The sequence below is a fragment of the Loxodonta africana genome, chromosome 18, assembly GCF_030014295.1.
Source record: "Loxodonta africana isolate mLoxAfr1 chromosome 18, mLoxAfr1.hap2, whole genome shotgun sequence".
In the NCBI taxonomy this organism is placed as follows: Eukaryota; Metazoa; Chordata; class Mammalia; order Proboscidea; family Elephantidae; genus Loxodonta; species Loxodonta africana.
The window spans coordinates 37,616,958-37,644,046 of NC_087359.1; the positions used below are offsets into that span (position 1 = coordinate 37,616,958).

General features: G+C 47.3%; 1 protein-coding gene across 3 annotated transcripts; it reads left to right on the plus strand.

The window, feature by feature from the left end:
- SP2 (Sp2 transcription factor) lies at positions 1-25,920 on the plus strand. 3 transcript variants are annotated; one of them, XM_010594373.3, is made up of 7 exons: positions 1-90; positions 14,653-14,729; positions 15,552-16,526; positions 21,544-21,856; positions 23,182-23,356; positions 23,624-23,817; positions 25,266-25,920. In XM_010594373.3, the coding sequence occupies exons 1-7, from the start codon at positions 84-86 to the stop codon at positions 25,364-25,366; spliced, it is 1,842 nt and encodes a 613-aa protein (XP_010592675.2). In that variant the 5' UTR covers positions 1-83; the 3' UTR covers positions 25,367-25,920. The 3 variants fall into 3 exon arrangements, with proteins under 3 accessions (XP_010592675.2, XP_064127244.1, XP_064127245.1); XM_064271174.1 differs by having other exon boundaries at positions 23,624-25,920; XM_064271175.1 differs by lacking the exon at positions 1-90 and adding an exon at positions 10,026-10,136 and having other exon boundaries at positions 23,624-25,920.
- Positions 25,921-27,089: the final 1,169 nt, after the last annotated feature.

A 27,089-nucleotide genomic window follows, 5' to 3' on the forward strand; every position in this document is an offset into this window, starting at 1 on the left:
CCGGGATTGGCGGGTGCTAGGCGGGCGGTGTCAGGCTCTCGGTGGCGGCGGAGGCGGCGGAGGCCAGGGAGGAAGATGTCGTAATGAGCGGTGGGTCCTGGCCGCTGCCGGCGGGGTCTTCCCGGTCGCGAAGGGCCGGGGAGACGGGCAGAGGCCCCGGGGAGGGGGAGCCGGGGCTAGGGGTTTCCCCCTGGGGCCGGGCCTGGCGCTGGGGCCCGGCTTCGGGAGGGGCGGGGGAGGGAGGATTCCCGCCCGGAGGAGGAGCGGGGCTGGCCAGCCAGGCAGAGGTACCCGGAAGGGGGCGTTCGACTCCCCGCCCCCTCGGAGCCCGCTGGGCGGGAGGGTGGCGCTTCCGGGGGCTGGTGAGAAGAGCGGGCACCTGGGGAGGGGTGGCACCCCCTCTGCTCTGTCGCCGACCCATCTCAGTGCCACCCGCCCCACGGACAAAGCCTGGTTTTCTGCGAGGAGGCGGCCGACACCCCTTATACTTGCCCTGTGTTTGGAGGCCTCTCCTGCACCCCAACCCTGGGTGCACCCCAGTGATACAGGGTTTTCCAAAGGGCAGAGAGGGGCGAGGTCGCGAAATGCCTTAGATACAGACTGTAACAACCAGATTGAGTCACTGTTGAACATGGAAGCCGGTCTGGTTACCGATATAGCGCAGGCGAGGGATGGTGTCAGAGCACCACGGACCGCCTTAGGCAGATCACTTCTCGCCTTAGACTGCGGAGTGGGCAAAAATCTTTGTATGTTTTATTTGGATTCTGGAGTCACCAGCTAGATATCTACAAGCTCTTAGCAGAATTGTGGGAAATTTAAGGACTTGTTGACAGAGCTGACAGAGCTTCCATCTTTTACCTGACATCCCATGGGGGCTACTGCTGAAATCGCACAAACAATCCTAAGGAATGACTGAAGAAATAAAACAAAATGGAGACTTGCTTTCTTCCACCCCACCTCCATGCCCAGTACTGACGGTTCTCAGCCTCTTACCCGTGATTCTTGGCTCACCTTCCTTTCAGCTTTCTAATTTTAGTTCAGAAGAAACTGTGTCTTCTATGAGCAATTGAGAAACCTATCCTCAATGCATTCCTTGGTTTGGATTCCAATAGACTGTCATGTTTGTTTCTTAGTTAACTTGATCCAGGGGGACTTGATCTGGCTTTTTTCAGTGTACATTCTCCCGAAGTTCTTTTCTCTTTCTGAGGTTACTTCTTGCCTACTTATTTGTTGTTTCCTGGAGAAAGGGAGGGAGTAGTAGTTCTGCTTTGGCCCAGGGTCCTCCATTACACAGAGTTCATTGTAGAAAGAAGGGTGCCAGCTGTTTCAAGGTGTGCTGGCATGTACTGTCAAAAACAGTTTCATGCTGTACCCCAGAAGGCATTAGATATCATAATGGAGGGCTGAGTGTTGAGTTGGTATTTTGGTTGATAACGTTCTTAGTGCTAGAAAGTTTAGCGTGTTGGCCAGCTTAAAAGCTGAGAGACACTGTGAAGGCAATGATGGTAGGTAGAGTCCAGACCATAGGAGTTAATTTTGATTAGTAATACAAAGAAACCCATTGACTGCAATAATGCATATAACAGAAGTATCTTGTTTTGTTTTAAATTCTTGTGTGTGATAAAGGGGGCGAATTTGTCAGGCAGCCTATCAATTGGGCTGATGATGTCAGATGTTCCAGTGGCTTCTAACAGGCATTAAGACCTGTTGGAAATGGATTCTTATTGGCTGGGGCAATTGGTAAGTTTTCCAATTCTAGTTCCTCCACTTGGTTTTGCAGAGGCTTATCTTCTTTGTTTAAAAGCAACAAGAAATAAAAAGTAAAAAGGTCTGACATAGTTATCAGCCCCCCTGAGCTAGGCTGCCAAAGACACAGACTCTGCCTAGAGGAACCAAATAGTGCTAGTTCATTAGTGTATCTAACCTGACTGCCTGAAGAGATTGGAATCACTGTTGGCAGCACATAGACTGGCCACCTTTCTCCTCTCAGATGCTACTACAGTTCGGGCCTCTTGAGGCCTGTCGGAGGAGAGAAGAAGCATAGGAAGGTCTTGGCAAATGTCTGGGTATAGAATATAGAAGACTCATGGCATTCTAGCAGGTGGAGTGGTTCATTTTGATATCTTAACCTTGAACTTCTTAGTTCTGGTGATTAATAGCAGCCGCTATGAGTCGGAATCGACTCAACGGCATTGTTTTTTTTTTTTCTTGGAGAAGTTGCAGAGTCCCTTGTAGCATGAACAGCACCTTGCCATAAGTATGTGACAGTTTCTCAGCTTGACTTAGGGAAGTATTTACTACCCAACCAGGGCTCTTATGAAGACATTCGAAGCTTGCTGCAGCCAAACAGTAGGCCCTAGTTTTGGTTAGAACTCAGCAGTCTTTCCAACTTGCCCACCCCCATTTCTGTCATAGAAATATGGCATGTTCTTTTTCTAAGATTTATCTTTGCCTCATCTGTTCTCTGTATGCACACAAATTGGAAGCTCCACACTATATATATCTTGAAAAATTTAGGAATTATTTTGGAAGGGGTGAGCAATGGCCACAGAACGAAAGACAGAGAAACACTGCCTTAAAGCAGGGCTTTGAATCAGTATATCTGGGGTAGAAGTGCAAATTCTCGGCAGGGAACTTGTTAGCAATGCAGATTCTCAGCAGGGGTTTGAACCAGAAGGAACCTGTTCAAAGCCCTTTTAAAAACTGTAATATAGAATATTAGAAAGTTTAGGGACATGGTGGTGTGAATATGTCTGAATTTCCATGGTACACTGTTAAACCTTGTGAGTTGCAGACTTGGAATAAAGTCTTTTTGGAGAAGCTCAGATACTTTTTTATGAGTTTATTGGATGGTATGTCTGGGGTGTCCCTTTGGGCAGCTTAACTGGATTTGTGAGATTCTTCCCAGCAAGTTCTGAACCATGAACACTTGGCTTACAGACTGGACCAAACCAGCGTAGGCTGGGCTGACAAATGGACATCATTATGAAATTCATTTGTTGATATTTTTGCTTGTTTGTTTTTGCTTCGATTTTGTTTTGAATGTGCTTGTAAAACCCCAAGTGAGACTTCTAGACCTCTTGTAGGAGGGAAAAAAGCTCTTTTTCTTTATTTCTTCCCTCATAGAGCCAGCACTTAGATCTATAAAATGTAATTGGAAGTCTTTCTCTCTTTCTCTTAAGGTACTCTTCCTCTACGATTTCTGGCTAGCAGCATTCTCTTAGAAGACCTCAAGTGGGGGAGGTCAGTCACTTTGCTATCAGGGATCTAGTGGAGCAGGTGGAAGGATGAGTGCCCAGTGTAAAGACCTGGGACATTTCCAACTCAAGGGCATTGCCAGCCTAAGTAGGAAAGGGACTGGAGATTGTCCTTGAGGAGATGCTCCTGGGTGGTACTGGTGGATTTGTTCCGGTTGACAGGATTCTGGAATGGAAAAGTGATCTTTCCACTTGCCTCATGGGATCCTGAAAAAAAGAACCCCCGAGCCAGCTCAGCGTCAGCACTAGCGGCTCAGGGGAAGCCACAGCTTCCAGTGTGTGTCTAGAAGTATTCTTTCAGGATGCTTGGAGGCTGCCACTAACACGGGGTTACTGTGCTGCTCCTCAGGGTGGACTTTAGGCTGGCATGATCTTGGGAGATGAGTTCTGCTCTGGAGCAAAGAGTATGAGCAGGCTAAGTGTCCGGTTTAGATAATTCTCAGTTTACTCCCAGTGAGCAGTGTTGAGATGTCAGGACTGTTTGTGATGCTGGAAAAACATGCTTGTCGACACAACGGTTTGAATCCTTCCATTGGGCATCTCAGTCCCGTAGTCGCAGTTTGTTCCAGCCCTGGAATTGCTTGCTATACCTCGCCAGAAGCACCACCACCTTGCAATGCAGAGGGTTAGCATGGGTGACTGTTGTTGCTTTTGATGCTGAGGGCTCTGAGATGTCAGCCCTTCTTCCCTATGTAGCAACTTAGACTGTTAGGTGGCCTCTCATCTCAGACACAGGGTGAAAGTGGCTCAGGATATAAGAAGCACAGACCTGCATGTTTCCAAATATCCTCTTTCTTTCTAAGCCCCCTCTTTAGGGTTATTTGTCACTTCTGTGGGGTTTGGTGGAATCACAGAGTGGCGTCCAAAAGAGTGTGAATAGGAAATAAGAGCTGGCAGGCAGGGCTGTGTGACTGAAAGTGGAATATTCTGCCCCCGGTCAATGTCTAATTGGAAATCTTCTCAGACCAGCCTTGAAAAAATAGACCAAGATGTTCCCCAGACTTCTGAAACGTAAATGGTAAGGCAGCCCTGGCCTAGCAGAGGAAATGAAGTCACAACTCATATTGCAGAAGCCAATCCCGAACCTCAGTGAATGTGGGGAGTGACTCATAAATAAATGTGCTGAAGCAGAGAAAGCAGTGTGTTCACTATACATAATGATATTTATTCATTAGGGGGAAAAACCTGTGTCTCGATTTCTTTTTCTCCTACTCTTCAAGACAGAATTCTGAGGCCTAGTATTCTCTGACAAGAATCCTTTGCACCGTTTCCTGGGACTGCTTCTGTCAGAGTGAAGAGTTCTAACCAACCCCTGCTCCCTCTCTCCAGAATCCTTCCAGTACAATGGGGTGTGACTCAGGCAGGATTCAAACTAGCAAATGACACAGTCACATTTTGGGTAGAGGAATTCAGGGTGGAGGCTTACAAGAGGTATTCATATGGCAGCTACTGTCATTACCTTAACTCAGAAAAGAACTTTTCCTCAATTTATGTTACTTCAAAGAAACTTTGAAATGTTGTGCCGTGCCTGGTATGTGGTGGTGAGGTGTCTGCTTTGGAGGTATGTGAGAGGTGGGCGTTACATAGGGTGGTCAGGAAGGGTCTCACTAAGAAGGTGACCTTTGAGTAAAACCCTGAAGGAAGTGAAGGATTGAGCCATGCAGCCATCTAGCGGTGGGGGTGGGAAGAGGGTGAGAACTCAAGCAGAAGGAACCGCAAGTGCAAACGCCCTGACATGGGGTCTTGCCTGGCATGTTCAGAAACAGCAGGGTAGCAGTGTGGCTGAAGCAGAGCGAGTGAGGGAGTGGCAGGAGGGGAGGTAGGAGAGGTCACAGGAGTCAGGTCACATAGGGCCTTATGTGTCACGGTGGGAACTTTGGTTCTTTGGGAGATGGGAAGTTATTGGGGCTCTGAGCTAAGAAGTAACATGACTTAAGGTCAGTGGGTCTCACTCTGGATGCGGTTGGGAACAGACCAATGGGGGACAAGGTCAGAGCCCAGCTAGGAGGATTTTGCAGTCATCCAGGTGGCAGGTGCCGTTGCCTAGACCTGGGTCATAACAGAGGAACTGGTGAAAAGTGGTCAGATTTTGAATACATTGTGAAGGTAGAGTCAGAAGTTTTTGATGTCTTTGTGGGTGTAGAAGAAAGAGGCATCAAGAATGACTCCCAGGGTTTTAGGACTGAGCAGCTGGAAGGATGGAGCTGCCATTCATTGCAGTGGGGAACATTGAAGGAGGTGCAGAATTCAGGAGCTATCCATCAGGAGCCCTGTTTGGGGCTAGTTAGATGTGAGATGCCAATTAATACATCCAAGTGGAGCTATCAGTAGCCAGTTGGGTATACAAGTCTGGAGATATAAATTTGGGGTTGTTATACAAATCTATATATTAGTGGTTTTTAAAGCCCTGAGAATGGATGAAATCACCCAGCATGTAGGTATACACAGTAGGCCCAGACTGAGCTCTAGGGCAGCCCAACAGTTGAGAATTTGAGGAGGGGAGGAACCAACAAAGGAGACATAGAACTAGCCAGAGAAGTAGGAGGCCAAGCTGGCAAAGGTGTCCTGGAAAACAAGTGAAGAAACTGATCAACGAGGAAGAGGGTTCAAATGTCAGATCAACACAGAAGTCTAAGAATTAACTATTAGATTTAGCAACATGGAGGTTGCTGGTGGCCTGAGCAGTTTTGGTGACATGTAGGGCATGTACAGCCTGGTTGGAGCAGGTTCAGGAGAGACTGGGAGGAGAGAAATTAGGGACAGCAAGCATCGGCAACTCTTGCAAGGAGTTTTGCTTGAAGGAAATGAGAGAAATGATCTTAGCTGGTGGAGGAATTTTAAATTCTTGATGAAATTGTGGACACACATGAGGGTCATGGGCTGGAGCTGGGGAAGAAGACAGGCTAGTTCAGCTAGGTGTCTGGGTAGAGACGAGATCTTTCCTTATTGACCTTTCTCTTTTGGCCTGTGGCAATAGCGATCTACTGCCCAGAGTTGTTTGTGTTTAATGAAAGTTAGTGAAACTCATTTTACTGTTGTTGAGCTCTTTTATGTGGTTATTGTGATTGCTGGAGTTTTGCTTCTCAAAGGAATGTTCTAGCTATTTCAGGAGTCTTTTACCAGCAGTGTGGCTGCTCCCCCCAGCCAAAGCGGATTCGGTTGGGCTGTTTGTCAGCTCCCTTTGAGGTCCGACTTTGTTCTCTAAAGCCAGCCTTGGCTTGGTTTTCCCTCACCAGCTAGTTCTGACTTCTTCCAGGCCAGGCAACTGGGAAAGACTGGGCTTAGTAACTGCTTTGTTGGCTTCAGGCCCAGCTGAGCTGACCAAAATAGCCAGCAGAACTGTTTGAGCTGAATAAAATTCCTCCAGGGGAAATACCATAGCAGATGCTGGGTAATGCTATAGCCAGGAGAGTAGGAACCCTTTTGAGGCAAGAGCCACTAGTACCCTAAGGCCTGATTTTGGAGTTTGACCCAGGTTCTCTGCCAGAGGGAACAAAAGCCTCCTAAAGTCTACTGTTGTGGTATTTCTTTGGGCTCCTTCTCTCTCACATTTGTGTCTCAAGAATAGTGCTCTAAAATAAAAGACCAGTAGACCCACCCTTAGCCTGATGTCCAAAGCTTAGGGTTTCTCTCTGAGGTCTCTTCCTGTTACAGATGCTCCCAATCAGCCTTTGAAAGGACCCCCTAGGATGTGAACTTTCAGTTAATTTATGGAGGGACTGGGGATACTCTTCCCCGCAAAAAAAAAAAAAAAAAAAAAAAACCCACTGCCATCAAGTCAATTCCAACTCACAGGGTCTCTAACTCACAGGGTCGCTGTGAGTAGGAATAGACTCAACAGCAGTCTGTTTTTTTTTGGGGGGGGTGGATACCGCAGCATATAGTAGAGACACAACCCTGCCCCAGACATTTTGGGAGAGGGTCAGGAAAGACTTTCCTGGAGTAAGCGGATTATAAATGAGTTCTGAGGAACAGGAGTTGGCTAGACAAAAAAGAGCTCGCTTCAGGCTTCAAATCAGACAGCGTGGCACGTTTTAACTCCAGAAATGAAAAACTCAAGTGCAGTGCAGTGCGAGGAGTGTTATAAGGGCAAGAGAGAAAGTTGACGAGGCAGATGGGGGAGGGGCAGGAAAGGAGCTGATCTGGCCTCTATAAATTTATAAGATCATCTGGAAGCTATTGAGAGGTTTAATCAGGGGTGTGGTTGGATGGAATTTGCATTTAAAAAAGATTCTTCTGACTGGATTACAGAGGCAGAATTAGAGGGGCAAAGACTGAGCGGCCATTTTGGAGGCTATGGGCAGTATTTCATGTGGAGCTGACCCTGGTTTGTGCTGGGAAAATGGTGATGGGGTGGAGAGGAATGGGTAGATATGGAGAGAGTTTACATTTAGGGGGTAGAATCACCAGGACTTGTTGACTGATTGTCGATAAGGATGATGCTCAAGTTTCTAATTTAGGTTGGAAGATGGTGCCATTCACTGTAATTGGAAATACAAGAAGAAACGATTAGTTAGCCAGTAGGTGCTTAAGTGTTACCAAGGAGGTGACTGGGTGTTGAAGGGAGTCTGGGAAGGCTTTTCTGAGGAATTACATGCCAGCCACACAGTGGGCTCTCAATAAATTTAGCTGGAATAAAACGGACCGAGACCTGAAGAGTTACTAGGTGTTAGTTAGGTGAAGAGAGGAGAAGGAGCTCCAACAAGGATAGCGCAGCGGCAGACATGAGGGCATTTCGAGGAACTGGAAGAAGGCCTGTGGTGTCTGAGGATGGGAAAGCTGGGGAGAGAATGGGCAGATGTATAGCTCAGAGTCTGAAGTGTCTGTGGCCAGCCCAGGTGGAGGCCCACAGAGGGCTGGATGTACTGGTGACTTACAGAGGAGAGACCTGAGCCAGACAGTGACTTGGGAGTCGACAGCCTGTGGAAGGTTCCTAAAGCCATGTGAGTGGGTACGGTCACCCACGGAATGGACAGGTGGCAAGGATCATCGATATTTAAGGGTGGCAAAGGAAGAGGAGCCCACAAGGGGAGGAGGTGGCCAGAGAAGTGGGAGAAAAAAATCATGGGAATTTTGAGGAGGAGGGAATGATCAAAGGGTCAAGAATTGCTGAAGAGGGACTCTGGATTTAGGAGGTCATTCGTGACTTTGGCAAGAGCAGTTTCAGCAGAGTGCCAGGGTTGAAGTCCTGATGCAGCTGCCTGGGAAATGACCAAGTGGGGAAGGAGGGAGAAGGGAAGGCTGGAGCTGGAGGGGGCGGGAGGTAGAGGGATGGATAATCAGGACATCAAGCGCTGGAGACTCCATACTTTTCTGCTGCTTTTAGAATTAAACTGGCTTCCAGTGTGCGGGATCGGGTGTGGTCCCATTGGGCAGGCGCTTGTACCCAGCCACCCGCACCCCCAGCCTTCAGTGCTGCCTTGAAGCCTCATGTGATGCCTTTGGAAGTTTTTCCTTGGAGCCTAAGAGGGACTAGTGCTTGTTGAGTAAATTGCTGTAAAACTTTGCCAGATTAGGGACTGCTGGAAAAGTTTTAGGCAACCTGAATTAATGACAACTCTGACTGATAGAACTTTGAAAGAAACGTGGCTTTTTCTTTCAAGCACATGCAGTAATCCCACTTACCAATATTGCTAAATGTAGGTTTCGGTGACTGGATGTAAACTGCTGTTAAAAGCAAATTATACTATGAAAATGGCGGAAGTGGTCTGAAATAGTTACATAACTATGCCTAAGAGTCCCTTTGCAATCTCCATACACTATTTAACCTCTCTTTGAATAGTGTAAGGAAAAGTTAAGCACAATTTATGTCCCAGTTGTACATTTTAAATATAAGGTTACAAATTAATGAGGTTCTAAAGTACCTTTGATCATAGTCTTGCAGTTCCCTACCTAAGCTATCTCTCCATAACCACTTTAGGCTTAGAAACACCGACTGCAGATACTTCTCTTTTCCCTTTCATGGTTAATTGCAGGATATAATTCTGCAGTGGCAGGGAGAGCTTACTCTGTTTTGGTTGCCCAGGTCTGCAGCCTAGGGCCTGCAAAGCCCTGAGGGACACTAGGAGAAATAGTTAACAAACGTGGTTTGAGATCTGGGTGAGTGTTTCAAAAGCTAGCTGGGGAGGAAAACGAAACCAAATTGAACCGGTACAACGTCAGGCGCCAGCAGTCTGCGTCTTGCTCCATTAGATTCCTCTTTAACACCCTAACTCTGAAGAATCGCTCAGAGCCCGGCCGGGTCTCCAAACAGTTTGAGTCCAGGATGATAATGACTGCAGAGGGAGCAAGGGAGATGTGAAAGAGATGATAAAGGATGTGCTGGGCCTGTTTTCGTTTCATTTCGTCCACACTCTATCCCTTTCCACTGTTTTCTTTTTCATAATGGGATGTCTGGGGGAGAGTCATTCACTGATTTTAGCTAAGAGAGCCTGAGCCCAGGGGAGCTCTGAAAAGACCCCCCCCCCGACCCCCGCCTTCCCTTCCCTGCCCTGCCAGAAACTAATCCTGTGTTTTTATCAGCAACATGGTCTGAGAATTATAAAAACCTTAAAAAGATGATTTAGTCCAACTTCCCACCCCATACAGACATCTTGTTTCCAGCTGAGAGGTTCCAGGGAAGGGAGACCATGACCACAAAAGGCAACAGATTCTATCTTTTGAAAGTTCTCCCTCACATTAAACTGAAATCTGCCTCTTGAAATTTCTATCCAGAAGTCTTGGTCCTACCCTTTGGGCCCACATGTGGACTAAATATCCTGGTGTATACCCTCACTCGGGCATCCTGGTCACAGCCATCGTCACTCTTCTCTGAACAAGCGTCTGTGGAAAGTCTACCCTCTCATAGTGATCCTCAGGACAGAATCTGACACGCCAAAGGTAGTCCAAGCATGCTGAATACACTCGGACTATTATTTTTCTTGTTCTATGATTGAACTTTTAGGAACGCAGCCCAAGATTGCAATAGCTTTTTTGGCAACCACGTGTAGACTCTATTGGCTCCCGTTTAGCTGAGTCAGAAAACCACTGGGGCTTTTTCACATGAGAACCAATATTAGGCCCTGTCTTCCTATATCATGCGCATGTGTTTTCCTTTTTTTCTTTTAAACGTAAGTGCAGGATTTCCTAAACCTTAAAGTTTAAAACCACCATTTATTGGTTACCTGCTATATGCCAGGTCTTGTGCTTGATGCTTTTCATATACATTATTGAAGTCTCACAGAAATGCTATGAGGACAGGACTCTTTCCAGATGGTGTGATGAGGCTGAGAGAAGGATGCCCCAGCCACCCAGCGGATGACCGCCACAGTCAGGAGCCTCAGGACTGTAGCCTCCTGCTCTTAAACGCTGCACCTACCAGTTTTAGAAGATCTCTTTGAACTCTAATAGCTACACTCATTGTATTTGTGACACCTGCAAGTTTCACATGCCCTCTGGGTCTTTGAACTGTTTCCTAAACGTGGGTAGTGGATCTACCACCACTAGATTGTTGTTGTTAGGTGCCGTCGAGTCGGTTCCGACTCACGGCCACCCTACGCACAACAGAACGAAACACTGTCCGGTCCTGCGCCACCCTCACAATCGTTGTTATGCTTGAGCTCATTGTTGCAGCCACTGTGTCAATCCACCTCGTTGAGGGTCTTCCTCTTTTCTGCTGACCCTGTACTCTGCCAAGCATGATGTCCTTCTCCAGGGACTGATCCCTCCTGACAACATGTCCAAAGTATGTAAGACGCAGTCTTGCCATCCTTGCCTCTAAGGAGCATTCTGGCTGCACTTCTTCCAAGACAGATTTGTTCTTTTGGCAGTCCATGGTATATTCAATATTCTTTGCCAGCACCACAATTCAAAGGCGTCAACTCTTCTCCTATCTTCCTTATTCAATGTCCAGCTTTCACATGCATATGATTTGATTGAAAATACCATGGCTTGGGTCAGGCGTACCTTAGTCTTCAGAGTGACATCTTTGCTCTTCAACACTTTGAAGAGGTCCTTTGCAGCAGAGTTGCCCAATGCAATGCGTCTTTTGATTTCTTGACTGCTGTTTCCATGGCTGTTGATTGTGGATCCAAGTAAAATGAAATCCTTGACAACGTCAATCTTTTCTCCGTTTATCATGATGTTGCTCACTGGTCCAGTTGACTAGTGTAAAGGCACATTTTCCAGGCTGTAGGTCATAAAATCAATGTAGTGGGTCACAAAATTTAAGAAAGTGAAGTAGAATAAAAAAGTAGCAAAGTATATCACAGAGTAGAACTGCCCCATAGAGTTTCCACGGAGCGCCTTGGTGGATTCGAACTGCCCACCTTTTGGTTAGCACTAGCATTTAACCACTACACCACCAGGGTTTCCATATATTACACACCAAAAAAAAAAAAAAACCAAACCCAGTGCCGTCGAGTTGATTCCGATTCATAGCGACCCTATAGGATAGAGTAGAACTGCCCCATAGAGCTTTCAAGGAGCACCTGGCGGATTCGAACTGCTGACCCTTTGGTTAGCAGCCGTAGCACTTAACCACTACGCCACCAGGGTTTCCATATATCACACACAGTAAGGGTAACTTCTGTTCCAAGAAACTTATTGCTTAAGCACAGGACAAGGAAGTTCGTAGTGTGTGTATGTGGGGGAGGGTCTTAATGTAATGTTTTTTATAACTGGTTCATGTTCAAAATAGTTTGAACACCACTGCTGTAAAAGACAAATGTTTTGGGGTTGACTTGGATTGTTTTCATTATAATGCTACAATGTTAGTTATGTGTAAACATAAATCTGTGTATCAGTTCATAGATGTAGTTCCTATGGAATTAACAAATAATGACCAAAAGCCAGTACAATTCAAACCACCATCATCACTGTAGGGAGGATGATGCTTTACTGAGCCTGAATCACTGCTTTCAGCGTAAGCATGACACAGACTTGACACTCCGGGGTCTCCTGCATTTCACAAGCCCACCCCACAGGGTGTGCTAGTACTCTACACTGCAGTCCTCACAGGACTTCTGACTCTGCACAGATATGCCGTGGGTCAGAATTAACTTGGCTGAATTAGCGCATGTAGTAAACAGAAACACAGGCCTGAGATGCAGTAGGACTTGGTTTAGCAGCAGTCACCCAGTGACCTGTAGTGTAATGTTCATTTTTAAAAAGCTGATCATCAAAATGAAAAATAAGGCCTGGTAGAGAAAGCACAAGCCTTTGAGGAGAAGCCTGTGGACCCTGGTCCGGGGGCCCGCTGGTCCGGGGACCCACCTGTTGGGTGACACACAGTGGTTGACACTGCAGCAGCAGACTCCTGGACAGCTGACCTCACCACTTAGCAAAGGTATGCTCAGCTTAGCCCCCCAGTGGGACTGTCATCCTGTCCATATTTTGTTACCTTCTTGTTGACAAGAATATTAGGAAAAGTTCAGTCAGATGCCTTGTGGAATAAAATGCATGGTGTGTACAAACTGAGGTTTGTTGAATATGACTTGTTTTTCACGAACCCTGTACTTAATCCTTGTGATTACTTCTTCCTTTCCGAAGTAATTGCGGTGCTGTTCGGTCATTTGTTCTTCGATTTTGCCAGGGATCTGCATATTTCAGAATCTACACAGAAGATTTGGCCCAGAGCTGCCCTCTGGCTCCTCACATAGTTGCAAGCACGTCTGTGAAGTCTCTCTTACTCTGGAGCACAGTGTGTTGGGGCTCAGAGCCTGGAGACCCTTTAAGGCATTGGCGTGTCCTTGTACCAGCCCATCACCTGTCCTGGCTTCAGTTCCCCCTAAACCATCTTTTCTTTCCCTTCTACCATTCAAGAAATCACTCTCCCGGAGAAGCCAGAGGCCAGCCAAAATGTGAATGGTTCCGCTTTCTCTTCTCACCAAATGTCCAGCAGGGGCTCACCCCTTCCTGGTTCTTCCTGAGTCAAGTGTAGTTTTTTAGTTAAAGGTTCCTTCGGTGATCTTTAGTATTTGTCAAAGTCCTTTTCTAGGTGTCAGTTTTTAAATGCCAGCTCTCCTGGCCTGGGCCACCTTGGTTCTTTTACACATGACCTAATAAAATCAAGTCTGTAGTCCCAATTGGGCCTCCTGCTCATTTCCTCTGCAGCCTGATGCCACACAAAATGGGGGCAGAGAAGCATCACATTAAAAGTGATTGAAATCAGAGCCCATTTGTTTATGTAGCTGCTGCTTCCTCATATTGAATGTAGGGATGATTTGTGATTTTTATTTAAGAAGTTCTTTTTCTTGAGCTGTTTTGTCTCTGAGTGCCTGAGGTCCCACTGCTCTTGTTTCTGTACTTCCCAAAGTCTACTTCCCAAAGGCCTAGCATACAGGTGCCCAGCATCCTTTTCCTTGGAGATTGGTGAACTGTCAGATGGTGAAGATGCTTCCTCCCCAAATTCTCATGACTCCCATTTTACTCACCTCATCTTTCTTTTCGATCAGACTTAAGTACAGAGATTTCTTTCATTATTTCCTCGTCTTTGTTTTCCTTTATTGAAAAATAAAAGTACACTAGAGTATGTTCATTGTGGGAAAATGAGAAAATACAGAAAAGGAGAAAAACGTTTAAGTCAAGCAAAATTCTTCCACCCAGAGGTAATGGTTTTTTAACATTTTAGCATTCTTTTTTAGACTTTTTAATCCTATTCAGCTATATTCTTGTATAGAAATATATACATTAAAGCAAAAGATTGAATTTACTATATTTTCATCCTTCTAGTTATATTTGGTCACTGACCTTACCTAGTCTTGATGCTACCTATGAGGCCATGTACCTTTTGTCCTATGTAAAAGTTTAAATTCATTTAAAGAAATTACCCATGTGCTATATAGTGATACTTGGGGCCACTGTGCCTTTGTGGTGAAGGTTGAGCACAAAACACCCAGGACATCCGAATGGAGCATTTGGTCCGCTTAGGAATCCTGGCCGAGCAGTGCTTCTCTCCCAGGCTGGCTTGGCAGCTGGCCTATAGCAGGAGTGGGCAGGAAGCTTGAGGTGGGGCTAGAGGATGAGCTGGGGGCTCCCCCGCCCACTATAAAGGCGTTTTGATCTAGCTAGGGAGAGTCGGCAGTGCCTTGCAGAGAGAGGGCTCTGTTAGGTGGCATAGCTTAGTTACTGAAGACAGTCTTGGTATCTTCATGTTATCCTAGAATTTATGATGCCTGGAGGGGACAGTCCGGTGGAGGCAGGACCACCTGTCCTCATGACCGCAGATGGCTGAGTCTGAAGAGAAGAGACGGTCACCTCCTGGGATAGACATAGGTCTGGGGATGTATGGGGAAAGGGTCATTAACCTCTCCTGGAGAAAAGGAGAAGAAGCAGGAAATAGTGCCCAAAAGAAAATCTGAGGCAAGGGGGCTCGAGTCTTTGAGCATCTTGTGCATTACTCTGTCTCTTCCAACAGATCCACAGACCAGCATGGCTGCCACTGCTGCTGTCAGCCCCAGTGACTACCTGCAGCCCGCTGCCTCCACCACCCAGGTGAGTGGGCAGGGGCTCTAAGAGCTGGGGGCTGCATCCACCTGGAAGGACTCAACTGGGGCTCAGGTTAAACCACAACTGAAAACGCTTTCTCTGCACTGTCTGTCCCCTGCACAGTCTCACTATAGATACCCTAGGACATGAGCCCAGGGAAGCTTCAGCTATCTACATTTTCCGAACTAAGAAACCATGGCCATTTAGCTAAGATGCCACAGCTGAGTCAGGGGATAAACCAGGATGAAACCCAAGGTTCCTTCCACCAGACCGCACTGCCCATAAAAGGAAAATAGAGGCTCTATGCCCTAACACCAGAGGTCCTTTCATTGGGGCCTGGAAAGAGCACCCCTCCCCAGTCTCTAAACTCTCACAGACCAAGCAGTAGAAAACACTTTACTGAAGTGTTTATCCCTCCTGTTGCTTCTCCCTTTCTCCTTTCTTCCCCAATCCCTGTGGTAGCCTGATGGAGGTCCATCTAAGAAAGCTCCAGACCTGAGGAGGATTCCATGCTCCTGTTAGGAACCAGGCCCATGGGGAGTAAGTGGTCATTTCAGGCTGTTCAGAAGCACCCTGCCCACGGGGTGCTGCTGGGGAGTTCCTTCCTGAGAAAGACATTCCCTACCCTTTCTCCCTCACTTAATGGAGAAGCCAGCAGGGAAGGGGAGACAGGAGCCAGCACAGGGAGGATACCAGCAACGTGCCTACCACAGAGGCAGGAAAGAGCCACATGGGGAGCGGCCAAGAGGAGAGGGTCAAAGGGAAGAAGCATGGCTGGAGCAATAGGCCCTCGTGTTTCACTCCTTTTCCCTGCTCGGTTTTTTGCAGGACTCCCAACCGTCTCCCTTAGCTCTGCTTGCTGCGACATGTAGCAAAATTGGCCCCCCAGCTGTGGAAGCTGCTGTGACACCTCCTGCTCCCCCCCAGCCCACACCACGGAAACTCGTCCCTATCAAACCTGCCCCTCTCCCTCTCAGTCCTGGCAAAAATAGCTTTGGAATCTTGTCCTCCAAAGGAAACATACTTCAGATTCAGGGGTCACAACTGAGCACGTCCTATCCTGGAGGGCAGCTGGTGTTCGCTATCCAGAATCCCACCGTGATCAACAAAGGGAGCCGATCAAATGCCAATATCCAGTACCAGGCCGTCCCGCAGATTCAGGCGAGCAGTTCGCAGACCATCCAAGTGCAGCCCGGTCTCACCAACCAGATCCAGATCATTCCTGGCACCAACCAAGCCATCATCACCCCCTCACCATCCAGCCATAAGCCTGTCCCCATCAAGCCTGCCCCTGTCCAGAAATCAAGTACGACCACCACCCCCGTGCAGAGCGGGGCCAATGTGGTAAAGCTGACGGGTGGGGGTGGCAACGTGACACTCACTCTGCCTGTCAACAACCTCGTGAACACCAGCGACACCGGAGCCACGGCGCAGCTCCTCACTGAAAGCCCCCCAACCCCACTGTCAAAGACTAACAAAAAAGCGAGGAAGAAAAGCCTTTCTGCCTCCCAGCCCCCCATGGCCATGGCGGAGCAGGTGGAGACGGTGCTGATCGAGACCACCGCAGACAACATCATCCAGGCGGGAAACAACCTGCTCATTGTTCAGAGCCCCGGTGGGGGCCAGCCGGCTGTGGTCCAGCAGGTCCAGGTGGTGCCCCCCAAGGCTGAGCAGCAGCAGGTGGTGCAGATCCCCCAGCAGGCCCTGCGGGTGGTGCAGGCGGCGTCTGCCACCCTCCCCACCGTCCCCCAGAAGCCCTCCCAGAACTTTCAGATCCAGGCGGCTGAGCAGACGCCTACTCAGGTACCACGCAAACACTCAGCACCTGCCTCCTCTCCTCCTCAGCATTAAATGGCTTATGCCTGGTTAGCCCTCGACTTGCTTTTTAAGACGATGCTGATACATCCCTTGATTTGATCTGAGTGATTACCATCAGTATCGTTTGGGGTGGGCAGTAAGTGGACATTTCTGCCTGACAGATGGGCTCTCTTCAGTTCAGAGGGCCAAGTACAGCTTATCTTTAGAAATCAGATGAAACACAGGTATATTTTGGTTGGCTTTTTCTTTATGGGAGTTTTTTTGAGGGGTGGGTAGGGGCAGATACATATATTTTTAAAAATAGAGTTTATTTTACATACTCCAAAACAGTAGCAAAAATGAAAAAATCCAAGTCACAACCATGGAATTCGGTATAAAGTAAGAAAATGAATGAAGAATAAGCTGAGCCTTGGCAATGATGAGAAGAAATAGAGGCAGCCCAGCTTTGCAGCAGGAATGTTTAGGTTGGATCCATCTGATATGCTAGATCCAACAAGGATGTTCTTATTTTTGGCATTTACGAAGGTACTGTAATGCTCCGGAATCACTTTGGCTCTGTGAGGCAGGTTTAGTCTTTGTGCATGCCTGCTGGAGCCCAGGGACTGTGCCCATGTGACAGATGGAGACACCGGAGTCTTCATTATCTCATAGGGTATAAATGACAAACACCAGGATTGAACTCACATTTCTGACTTCAAACCCTGCACTTTTTTCATTTTTCTACCTTGACTCTATGTCCTATGTGTGGCAGGTACTGCAGGGGAAATGGCACAGAGATTACGTATATATGCACACCATTGAGGAATTTATCATCCAGCTGTCTATATAGAGCCTAGTTGTCTAGACAGAGAAGCGTCACGAGTAAGGGCGGGACGTTGTGCATCTCCTGGGTGGAGAAGACGTGCCTTTGAATTTGGGCCATAGGAGCAGAAATCGAGCAGGAGGAAGTCTGAAGCCTGTTCTAGAATAACTGCTCCTTCCTTGTGGCACTTTACATATTACGAAGTGATTTTCTACATATTACTTAATTTCTCTGTCACAGTATCTGTGAGGTTCCATTATCAGGCCTACCTTAAAGGTGAAGAGCTAAGGTGATAAGTGCATAGGTGCGCACATCTCCGGCAAACGCCTCCCCTTCCCTGAGATCCCACGTCTTGAGATTGATGGAGGCAGGATTGAGCCCAGGTCTTCCTAAGGAAATAAGCATATATGTGCAGAAACACTTACTTACACATTATTTTTTAATGACTACATAGTTTTCCTGAGGTACATTATCCTTAAAAAAAAATTGCTGTTGAGTCAATTCTGACTCATAGCAATCCTAAAGGACAGAGTAGAACTGTCCCATAGGGCTTCCATGGCTGTAAATCTTTATGGAAGCAGATTGCCACATCTTTCTCCTTTGGAGTGGCTGGTGGGTTGAAACTGCTGACCTTTCTGTTAGCAGCTGAGCACTTAACCACTGCGCTACCAGGGTTCCTGCATTCTTAGGTATTATTATTTATACAACTAGTACCCTATTAACTGTACATTTAGGCTATTTCCAGTCTTCTAGCTAAATAAATTCCTAAAAGTGGGTCAAAGGATATGCATAGTTTAAAAAATGTACTCTACATCAGAGGTTGGTAAACTATAGCCCACAGGTCAAATCTGGCCCACAGCCCATTTTTGTAAATAAAGTTTTATTGGAACACAGCCATGCCATATTTGTTTATATATTGTCTTTGGATGCTTTTGCATTGCAGTGGCAGAATTGAGTTGTTATAACAGAGACCATACAGTCTGCAAAGCCTAAAATATTTACTATATGGCCCTTTACCCAAGTTTGTCAACCCCTGCTCTGTATTATGAACAAAAAATGTTCTCATAACAGAAACTTCAGATACACAGAAAATAGCAACAATTTGCAGAAGGGGCACATACTAGAAAACTGAGAATGAGATTTGTCCATTTACTAAGAGGTGATATGAGGTTTTGTTGTTTCTAACTGAGAAATGCAGTCAGTCCTAAATAATCCAAGACTTGAAAATAACCCCAATCAAAATCACAGCAGTATTTTTTGTTGTTGTTTACAAAGAACTTTTCCCCCTGAATCATTTGAGCACTTGCAAATGCTTTATAGAATGTGTGTAATTCCTACACGCAAGGACATTCTACATAAGCACAACACAACCATCACCACCAGCAAATCAGCAATGAAACAGAAGACCCTTTTTCAGGTTTCTTCACCTGCCCCGACACGCCTTTATAGCCCAAGTCTCTGATCCAGGATCACACATCGCATTTAGTTGTCCTGTTTCCTTTGATCTGGAACAGTTTCTCGGTCTTTATTTGACTTTCGTGACTTGTTACTTTTGAAGATTAAAGGCCAGTTATTTTGTAGAATGTTCCACAACGTAGGTTTGTCTCGTACCTCGTGCTTAACGTAGGTTATGCATTTTTTGCAGAGACGACACAAAGTGATGCTGTTCTCACTGCACCCTAAAGAGTGGTGCATGATTTCAGTTTGTCCCATTACTGGTGATGATTAAGGTGCTGTCTGGCAAGTTTCTGTACTATAAGGTTACTTTATTTCTCTTTGTAATAAGTATTTTCTGCAGAGATACTTTGAGACTCTGTAAATACCCCATTCCTAGCAGGCTTTCACCTACTTGTTTTAGTATCTAACTTTTACTATGATTAAAAAAAAAAAAAAACTGTTGGCCATCAGTTCTATTCTGACTCATAGCAACCTTTATAGTACACAGTAGAACTGCCCCATAGGGTTTCCAAGGAGCGGCTGGTGGATTCAAACTGCTGACCTTTTGGTTAGCAGCCAAGGTCTTAACCACTGTGCAGCCAGGGCTCCTTTATTATGATAGCGCTTAGCTATTAACTGAAAGATTGGTGGTTCAGAGCCACCCAGAGGTGCCTTGGAAGAAAAGCCTGGCAGTCTGCTTCCGAAAGATCACAGCCGTTGAAAACCCTGTGGAGTGCAGCTCTACCCTGAAACACATGGGGCCGCAGTGAGTTCAGAATTGACTCAACAGCAACTGGTTTTTTACTATGGTAGAAACTTTGTCAATTAACTTCTTGTTTTACGATAATTTTAGATTTCCAGAAAAGTTGCAAAGGTAGTATAGTTTCCCTGTACCTCTCACCTTGTTTCCCCGTTAGCAGACATCTTACATTGCCATGGTGAGTGTGTCAAAACTAAGAGACTAACATTGATGCATGATCATTAACCCTACCCCAGGCGTTATTTGGATTTTATCAGCTTGTGTCAGGGTCCGATCCAGTGTACCGCATTTAGTTGTCATGTCTCCCCAGTTTCCTCTGGTCTGTGATAGTTTCTTTTTTTTTCATTGTATTTTCATGATCCTGACATTCTTGAGGTGTACTGACCAGGTACCCCGTAGAATGTTCTTCAATCTGGGTTTTTCTGATGTTTTCCTTGGGATTAGACTGGTGGTATAGGTTTTTGGAAAGAATACCACAGAGGTGAAGTGGCCTTCTCATCACTTTTTTTATTGGGGTACATGATATCCCTTGTGAAGTTAACCTTTATCACTTGGCTAAGGTAGTATTTTGCCAGGTTTCTCCACTGTAAAGTTACTATTTTTCCCTTTTCCCTACTCTGTTCTTTGGAAGCAAGTCATCAAGCCTGGCCCACTTTCAGGGGTTGGGGTGGGGGTGGGAATTAAGCCCAAGTCCTGGTGGCACAGTGGTTAAGAGCTCGGCTGCTAACCAGAAGATCAGTAGTTCAAATTCACTGGCCACTCTTTGGAAACTCTAAGGGGCAGTTCTCCTCTGTCTTACAGGGACGCTGTGAGTTAGAATCAACTTGACAGCAAAAGGTTTTTGGTCCTGGAAGGGGGAGTAGCTATATATATTATTTGGAATTCTATAAGGAAGATTTGTCTCTTTTCCCTTCATCTGTATATTTAGTCAATCATTTATTTATATCTGTATGGACTCGTGTATTTATTTTATATTTTGGGTTATTAATCTAAAGCTACATTATTTATTTTATTGCTTAAATTATTCCATCTTTGACCATTGGGAACGTTCAGGTTGGCTCTTCTGTCTCTTTAACACATTCCCATCCTTTTTTGGTTGTTGTTTTGTTTTATGTTTATAGTAATGGTTTTTGATTTTAGCCATCCTGGTGGATATGAAGCAGTATCTCACTGTAATTTTTATTTGCATTTTCTTAATGACTAATGCTGTTGAGCATCTTCTTATGTACTTATTGGCCATTTGTGTATCTTTTTTGGAGAAATTTCTACTCAGATCCATTGTCCATTTTTTAGTTTGGTTATTTGTCTTTTTATTGCTGAGTTATAAGCATTCTTTGTATATTCTGGATACAAGTCCCTTGTCAGATATATGATTTGCAAGTATTCTGTGAGCTGTTTTCTTACTTTTTTGATGGTGTCCTTTGAAGCACAAAAGTTTTAAATTTTGATTAAGTCTAATTTATCTCTTTTTTTGTTGTTGCTTGTGTTTTTCGTGTCATAGCTAAGAATCCTTTGCCAAATCCAAAGTTATGAAGATTTGTATGTATGTCTTCTAAGAGTTTCATAGTTCCTACATTGAGGTGTTTGCCAGCATGAATTGGGGAAGGTTGTTTCTCATTGATTTGTAGCTCTTTAAGGATGAATACAACTGAGTCTGTGTTCATTGTTTGATAGTCATTCACGCTGCATCTTCTGTGAGGGTAATCGTTAAGTTGCATTCTAATTCTCTACTTCTGAGATTTGGCGATTTTTATTTTTCCATACCAAGTAAATGAAACGTTTGGTTAAAAATCTACAGTCAGTATTTACCATCTTAGTACCGGTACAACATCAGCCCTGTGTTGAACATCCACAGTGAATAAATACAGGTTTAAGCTAGTTGAAGAAGAGATGTGGGCTGACAAACAGGCACCCCAGTTCTCAGGTGGGCAGGGAAGGACTCCCTGACTGGTGCAGGGACCCAGGCTCTGTCAGCACTGACTGTTCTCTCTGGCTTCTCCCAGGTCTACATCCGCACGCCTTCTGGTGAGGTGCAGACGGTCCTTGTCCAGGACAGCCCCCCAGCAACAGCTGTGACCGCCTCTACCACCACCTGTAGCAGTCCTGCGACCCGGGCTTCCCATGTCAGCGGGACCAGCAAAAAGCATTCAGCCGCAATCCTCCGAAAAGAGCGTCCCCTGCCAAAGATTGCCCCCGCCGGGAGCATCATCAGCCTGAATGCAGCCCAGCTGGCGGCAGCTGCCCAGGCCATGCAGACCATCAACATCAACGGTGTCCAGGTCCAGGGCGTGCCCGTCACCATCACCAACACTGGCGGTGAGGGGGAGCCCCGGCTACCAAGTGTTGATGGTGGTGCCTGCACATGGGACTATGGCTTCCCAGTAACAATAGCGATGATACCTCCCATCATTTGCTTAGTCACTTCCAGCTTAAAAGCACATCTGTGTGTCTTTTCTCATTTGGTCCTTACAGGAGCCCTGTGAGATAGTTTAAGACACATAGTTCCCATCTTACAGCTGAAGGCCTTGAGTGTGACGGAGAAAATAAGATGTACCCAGGAAAACCTTCCACCTAACACAGAAATGCTGAAATTAGTTTGGTACAGACCAAGGACACATGTTTAGGGGATACGGTCTCCAAGAGCTTCAAGAAAGGCTTCTTGGAGGAAGAAGCTTTGAGTTAAGGTTGGAAGACGAGGAGGGAGCCTTTCACAATGGGGGTGGCTTGTGCTGCACTTCAGTTCAGTGGAGAGACTGACACTGTCAAAGCAGCCTTGCAAATAATCAAAGGCAGAGTTACAACCACCTAGCAAAAATGGTTCCTTGTATCCGTCACCTGAGTGAGAGGCAGTGGTCAAAGTAGTGGTTCCGAGCCTCCTCTCTTCACCCTTAATGCGTTTACTGCACTTCATCCATTAGGTCTTCCCACTTGAGGCGACCCCAAGGCAGGGGAGGACAAGGCTCCTCTTCTTTTGTAGGGAACTCGAGGAACTCAGTTGCATGAAGGGACCCTCTCAGAGGGACACAGCATCAGGTCAGGGATGCATCCTTGCTTTGAATGATGGCCTTACACACAGGTGTCACCTTAAAGAACGCAGGTTTTTTCCAAAGTCCGTAGAACTGTTTTCTCTTTCTAATCAACAAAAATCCCTGGAGACTTTCCAGAAAGCAGAGTTGGCATCTCCCAAGGACCTGAGTTTGGAAGAGATTCTGGAAGAAACACTCTAAGACAACCCAATACAACACCCTTCCCAACTGAAATTGTGTGGGCAACATCTAAAAATGAATTCTGCCTGTGTAGTATAGAGGTTCTGGGCATTGATGCTGAAGTCGACTGCCTGGATTTAGGTCCCAGTTCTACCACTTACTAGCTGTGTGACTGATACGTTACTGAGCCTCCATTTCTCCGTCTGTAAAATGAAGACAATAGCACCTATCTCCCAGGGCTGTTACGAAGATTAAATGAGTTAATACATACGAAGTCCCTAGGATGGTGTCTGGCACGTAACAGGCTCTCGAAAATATCAACTGCTACTATCATCATACGTTATCATGTGCAGAAGGGTCCGTCCGAGGTGTCAGGCTCTCTCCTCTGCCCCGTTAGGCTTCCTTACCCTGACTGTGCCTTCCCCATCCCCACAGGGCAGCAGCAGCTGACAGTGCAGAATGTTTCTGGGAACAACCTGACCATCAGTGGGCTGAGCCCCACCCAGATCCAGCTGCAGATGGAGCAGGCCCTGGCCGGAGAGACCCCTCCCGGGGAGAAGCGTCGTCGCATGGCCTGCACGTGCCCCAACTGCAAAGACGGGGAGAAGAGGTGACTGGAGGAGGGGGGCCAAACCACCAGCCTGTACATGCTGGGCACCCTGAGCCCCTCCCTGGGACAGTTGCCAGGGCTGAGAGCCAGCACAGACCAGAGGGGAGGTGGCCACTTGGGCCCAGGCGGGCCTCATGCCACCATGCCTTTTCACCTTACCGTGTTTTCTGACCTAACCTCATGTCCTCTCTCCATCCTGGTCCTGTCCCCAACTTCAACCTCTTCCCTCTTCCATCCCCTCCACCCCATTCTCAACCTGATTCCCAGGTCTGGAGAGCAGGGCAAGAAGAAGCACGTGTGCCATATCCCTGACTGTGGCAAGACTTTCCGGAAGACGTCCTTGCTGCGGGCCCATGTGCGTCTGCACACCGGCGAGCGGCCCTTTGTCTGCAACTGGTTCTTCTGTGGAAAGAGGTTCACACGGAGTGACGAGCTCCAGAGGCATGCTCGCACCCACACAGGTCTGTCCACACACGCCCTTCCTCGTCCCCACACAGGCCTGCTCCTCACCTCACCGCCCCATGACACGGAGGACTCCTACAGCTGGGTGGTTCCTACCCTGCCAAGGAACTGCCACACTAAGCAAGAGCCACACACTGCCTTCTCAGGGGTCCAGGGACGACACAGGAAATTCCTTCAAGTCATTCTCTTATCAGAGCGTTTCCCAAAGTAATGTCATTGCATTACATAACCCTGAAGACTTCTGCCATATCTGCATAGTTATTTATTTAATAAGCACTGACCTAGTGTGCTGGCCATTGTTCTATGTATGCACTTTGCAAAGTAACTAATTTAATCTTTATAACCACTCTTTGGAGAGGGTTCCTGGATTAGCCCCATTAGGCTGAGGCATGGAGAGGTAAAGTCACGTGCACAAGGTCACACAGCTAGTGACGGTGAAGCTGGACCACCATCCACTCCCACTGCCTCTCCTACTATGATTTACCTTAAATTGTCTCACTGTTTTTACTCATTTATGTCCTGGTGACACAGTGGTTAAAGCAATCAACTGCTAACCGAAAGGTCGGTGGTTCAAAACCACCAGTGGCTGTGCAGGAGAAAGATGTGGCAGGCAGTCTGCTTCCATGGAGATTTACCGCCTTGGAAACCCTATGAGTCAGGATGGACTTGATGGCAGTGGGGTTGGTTGGTACGTCCTGTGTGATACTACCTTTGCCATCACAGGTGCAATATCGTGGTTATACTTTTTAACACACTGGCAAATAAATACAAAACTATTAAAATGAAAAAAATGTTCATCTACCACCTAAACTTGTCTCGGGTATCCCCATTGGTCCACAGCACCTACTTTGAGAAACGCTGCTGTAGTGAAGCCCCCTGGGAAGCAGACCCCTGTCCTGGGATTAGGGGTGGGGGACAGATGCCAGAGCTCTGGCTCCTGGCCAGTGTGGTGAGATGGGTCACACCACCCCTCAAAGGCCGAAAAGTAAACACTGCACAGAACAGCAGCTGACCCAGGCCAGGCCAGTATGTTCAGACAACCAAGTGCTCAGGGCTGGTGAGGGCAGAGTGGCCTGGAGTTTTCCTGTGAGGAGGAAGATGTTGAGCCAGGTTCAGAAGACAGAGGGACAAAGATCAGAAGAAAGCAAGAGGACATCCCTATGTGGAAAGGGTTCCATAGGGCAGAGGCAAAAGTGTAAGTGTCTTGGGCAAGGGACAGGGAATGGGACAAAGTGAAACAGAGGTTAAATGGAGAGAGAGCAGTGAGGACTGGTAAGAGGGTTTCACTCAGTAGAGGACAGGGAGCAAACGGGATGCAGGCAGGAAGTGGGCAGAACACGAAGGGTGGTGTCAGCTCTGCCCGGTGCCCCTTGCACGTGCCCCTCCCTTTCGGGGCCTAGGACAGTGCTGTACATGAACTCTGAGTGACGGGCATCTCCTCTTCCAGGGGACAAACGCTTTGAGTGTGCCCAGTGTCAGAAGCGCTTCATGAGGAGTGACCACCTCACCAAGCATTATAAGACCCACCTGGTCACGAAGAACTTGTAAGGCCAGCTGAGGTGGCAGACCCCGAAGATGCAGTCCCCCGTCCGTGTCCTTCCTGGGACCCTGGGGAAGGAGGCCCATGGCCGCCCTGGACCCGCCTTCAGCCCTCTCTCCTCTTCTGCGACTGTGTCCCCACAGGAAGGGGCCCTGCTGCCCCCTACTCCTCCTCCTCAAGCCCCGTGGCTCTGCCCCAGCCCCTTCCCTCTCACCAGGAGCTCCCGGCCTGCCCAGACCGTGGACACTGGCCGTGCCCAATGAGACGTTCTAAACCAGGACGAGTGGGAACCCTTATTTCCAAAGGAAAAACGTGAATTTCACTCCATCGAGGAGCAAAGTGAGCCCTGCCCCGCCCACTCCCCTCCCCCAACACTGTAGCAACCTAGAGCCTGACCAGTCCGAGTGGCATAGTGCCATGCCCCCACCCCTCTCCTGCTCCTCCCTGGCCCCACCAGACACAGCGGTCACCCAGGGGCCCTGCACCCTGGGCTTCCCCTCTGGGGAGGCTCAGGAGGCTGCCTCCACTCCACAGGCCCCCAGCTCCTGCCAGGACTCTCCAGCACATTCCAACTTTCTATTTAAAAAAGTAAAGAGACCCACGGACTCCTCCCGATCCCCCGGTTTTTCTATGGAGAACGTTGCCTTATACTCTACTTCAGATGATGAACACTGTGTACTGTGCGTGCTTTAAAGAAGTTTTATTTAATTGCTCCTGTCTTCTTTTCCTTGTCACTCACCTCCCCCATATGCCTGCTTTCGGTTGAGGGTTTTGGGGGCAATGATGAGCATACGAATTTTTTTCTCACTAGCAATTCTCATTTCTAAATGACACAGCATTTCAATTCATATCTGGATTCAGATAAAAACGCCTTCACGTCCTGAACCCCTTCCCTTTTCCCCTCATCTCCCCTGGCCCGGCCCAAGCTCTGCCCATGTACAGTGTATATTGTATAATAGACAACTGTGTCTACTACATGTTTAAAAACATATTGCTTGTTATTTTTGAGGCTTTTAAATTAAACAAAAATCCAACTTTATTTTTAGTTGTAACTGCTTGAGGTATGTTTTATGAATTAAGTGACAGATTTGTTATCCTTTATTAACGATGTACTTTGTTGGTCAGCGCTGAGCTGACAAAAAATTTTTTCTTGCTAATAAATTTAGTTGCCTGAGGCAAAATCTGCAACTTGGCAATGCGGCCTCCTTTGTCTTTTACCTTGGAGAGCTCGGAGAGGGGACTTCAGAGGAGGCAGCCGTGGTTTCTCAGAGTGATCCATGTGGAAGAAGGTAGGACCGTGCCCTCCTGACCCTCAGCAAATCCTGCCACCAGTGGCCAGGCCACAGCCCGAGAGGAGCCACAGCTACATGGACCTTATGGCATTGGCACAAGCCCCCAGAGTGCCTGTTTGGGACCTTCAGAGGCAGGGCCTAGCACAGGGTTCCTGGCTTTTTCTCCTCGAAGCCAGTTTTGCCTGGAGCAGAGTGGATACCACAGAGGCAAGGAGAGCAATGACTTCCTCTGCCAGCAAGCTAATTCCTTCACTCATCGCCCCAGCCTCTCTGCCCTTTAGGAAGAAGTCTGGGACAGAAAAGCCAAAGGAGTCTTGGCTCAGTTACTTCTGGAAGGCTACAGAGTCTGGAGAAAAGGCAGTGCCCCAGAAATGTGGAGGTCCAGGCAGGTTCCTGGGAGGGCCTGGCAGCTAGAGGACTGGGAGCCCAGCTCTACCCA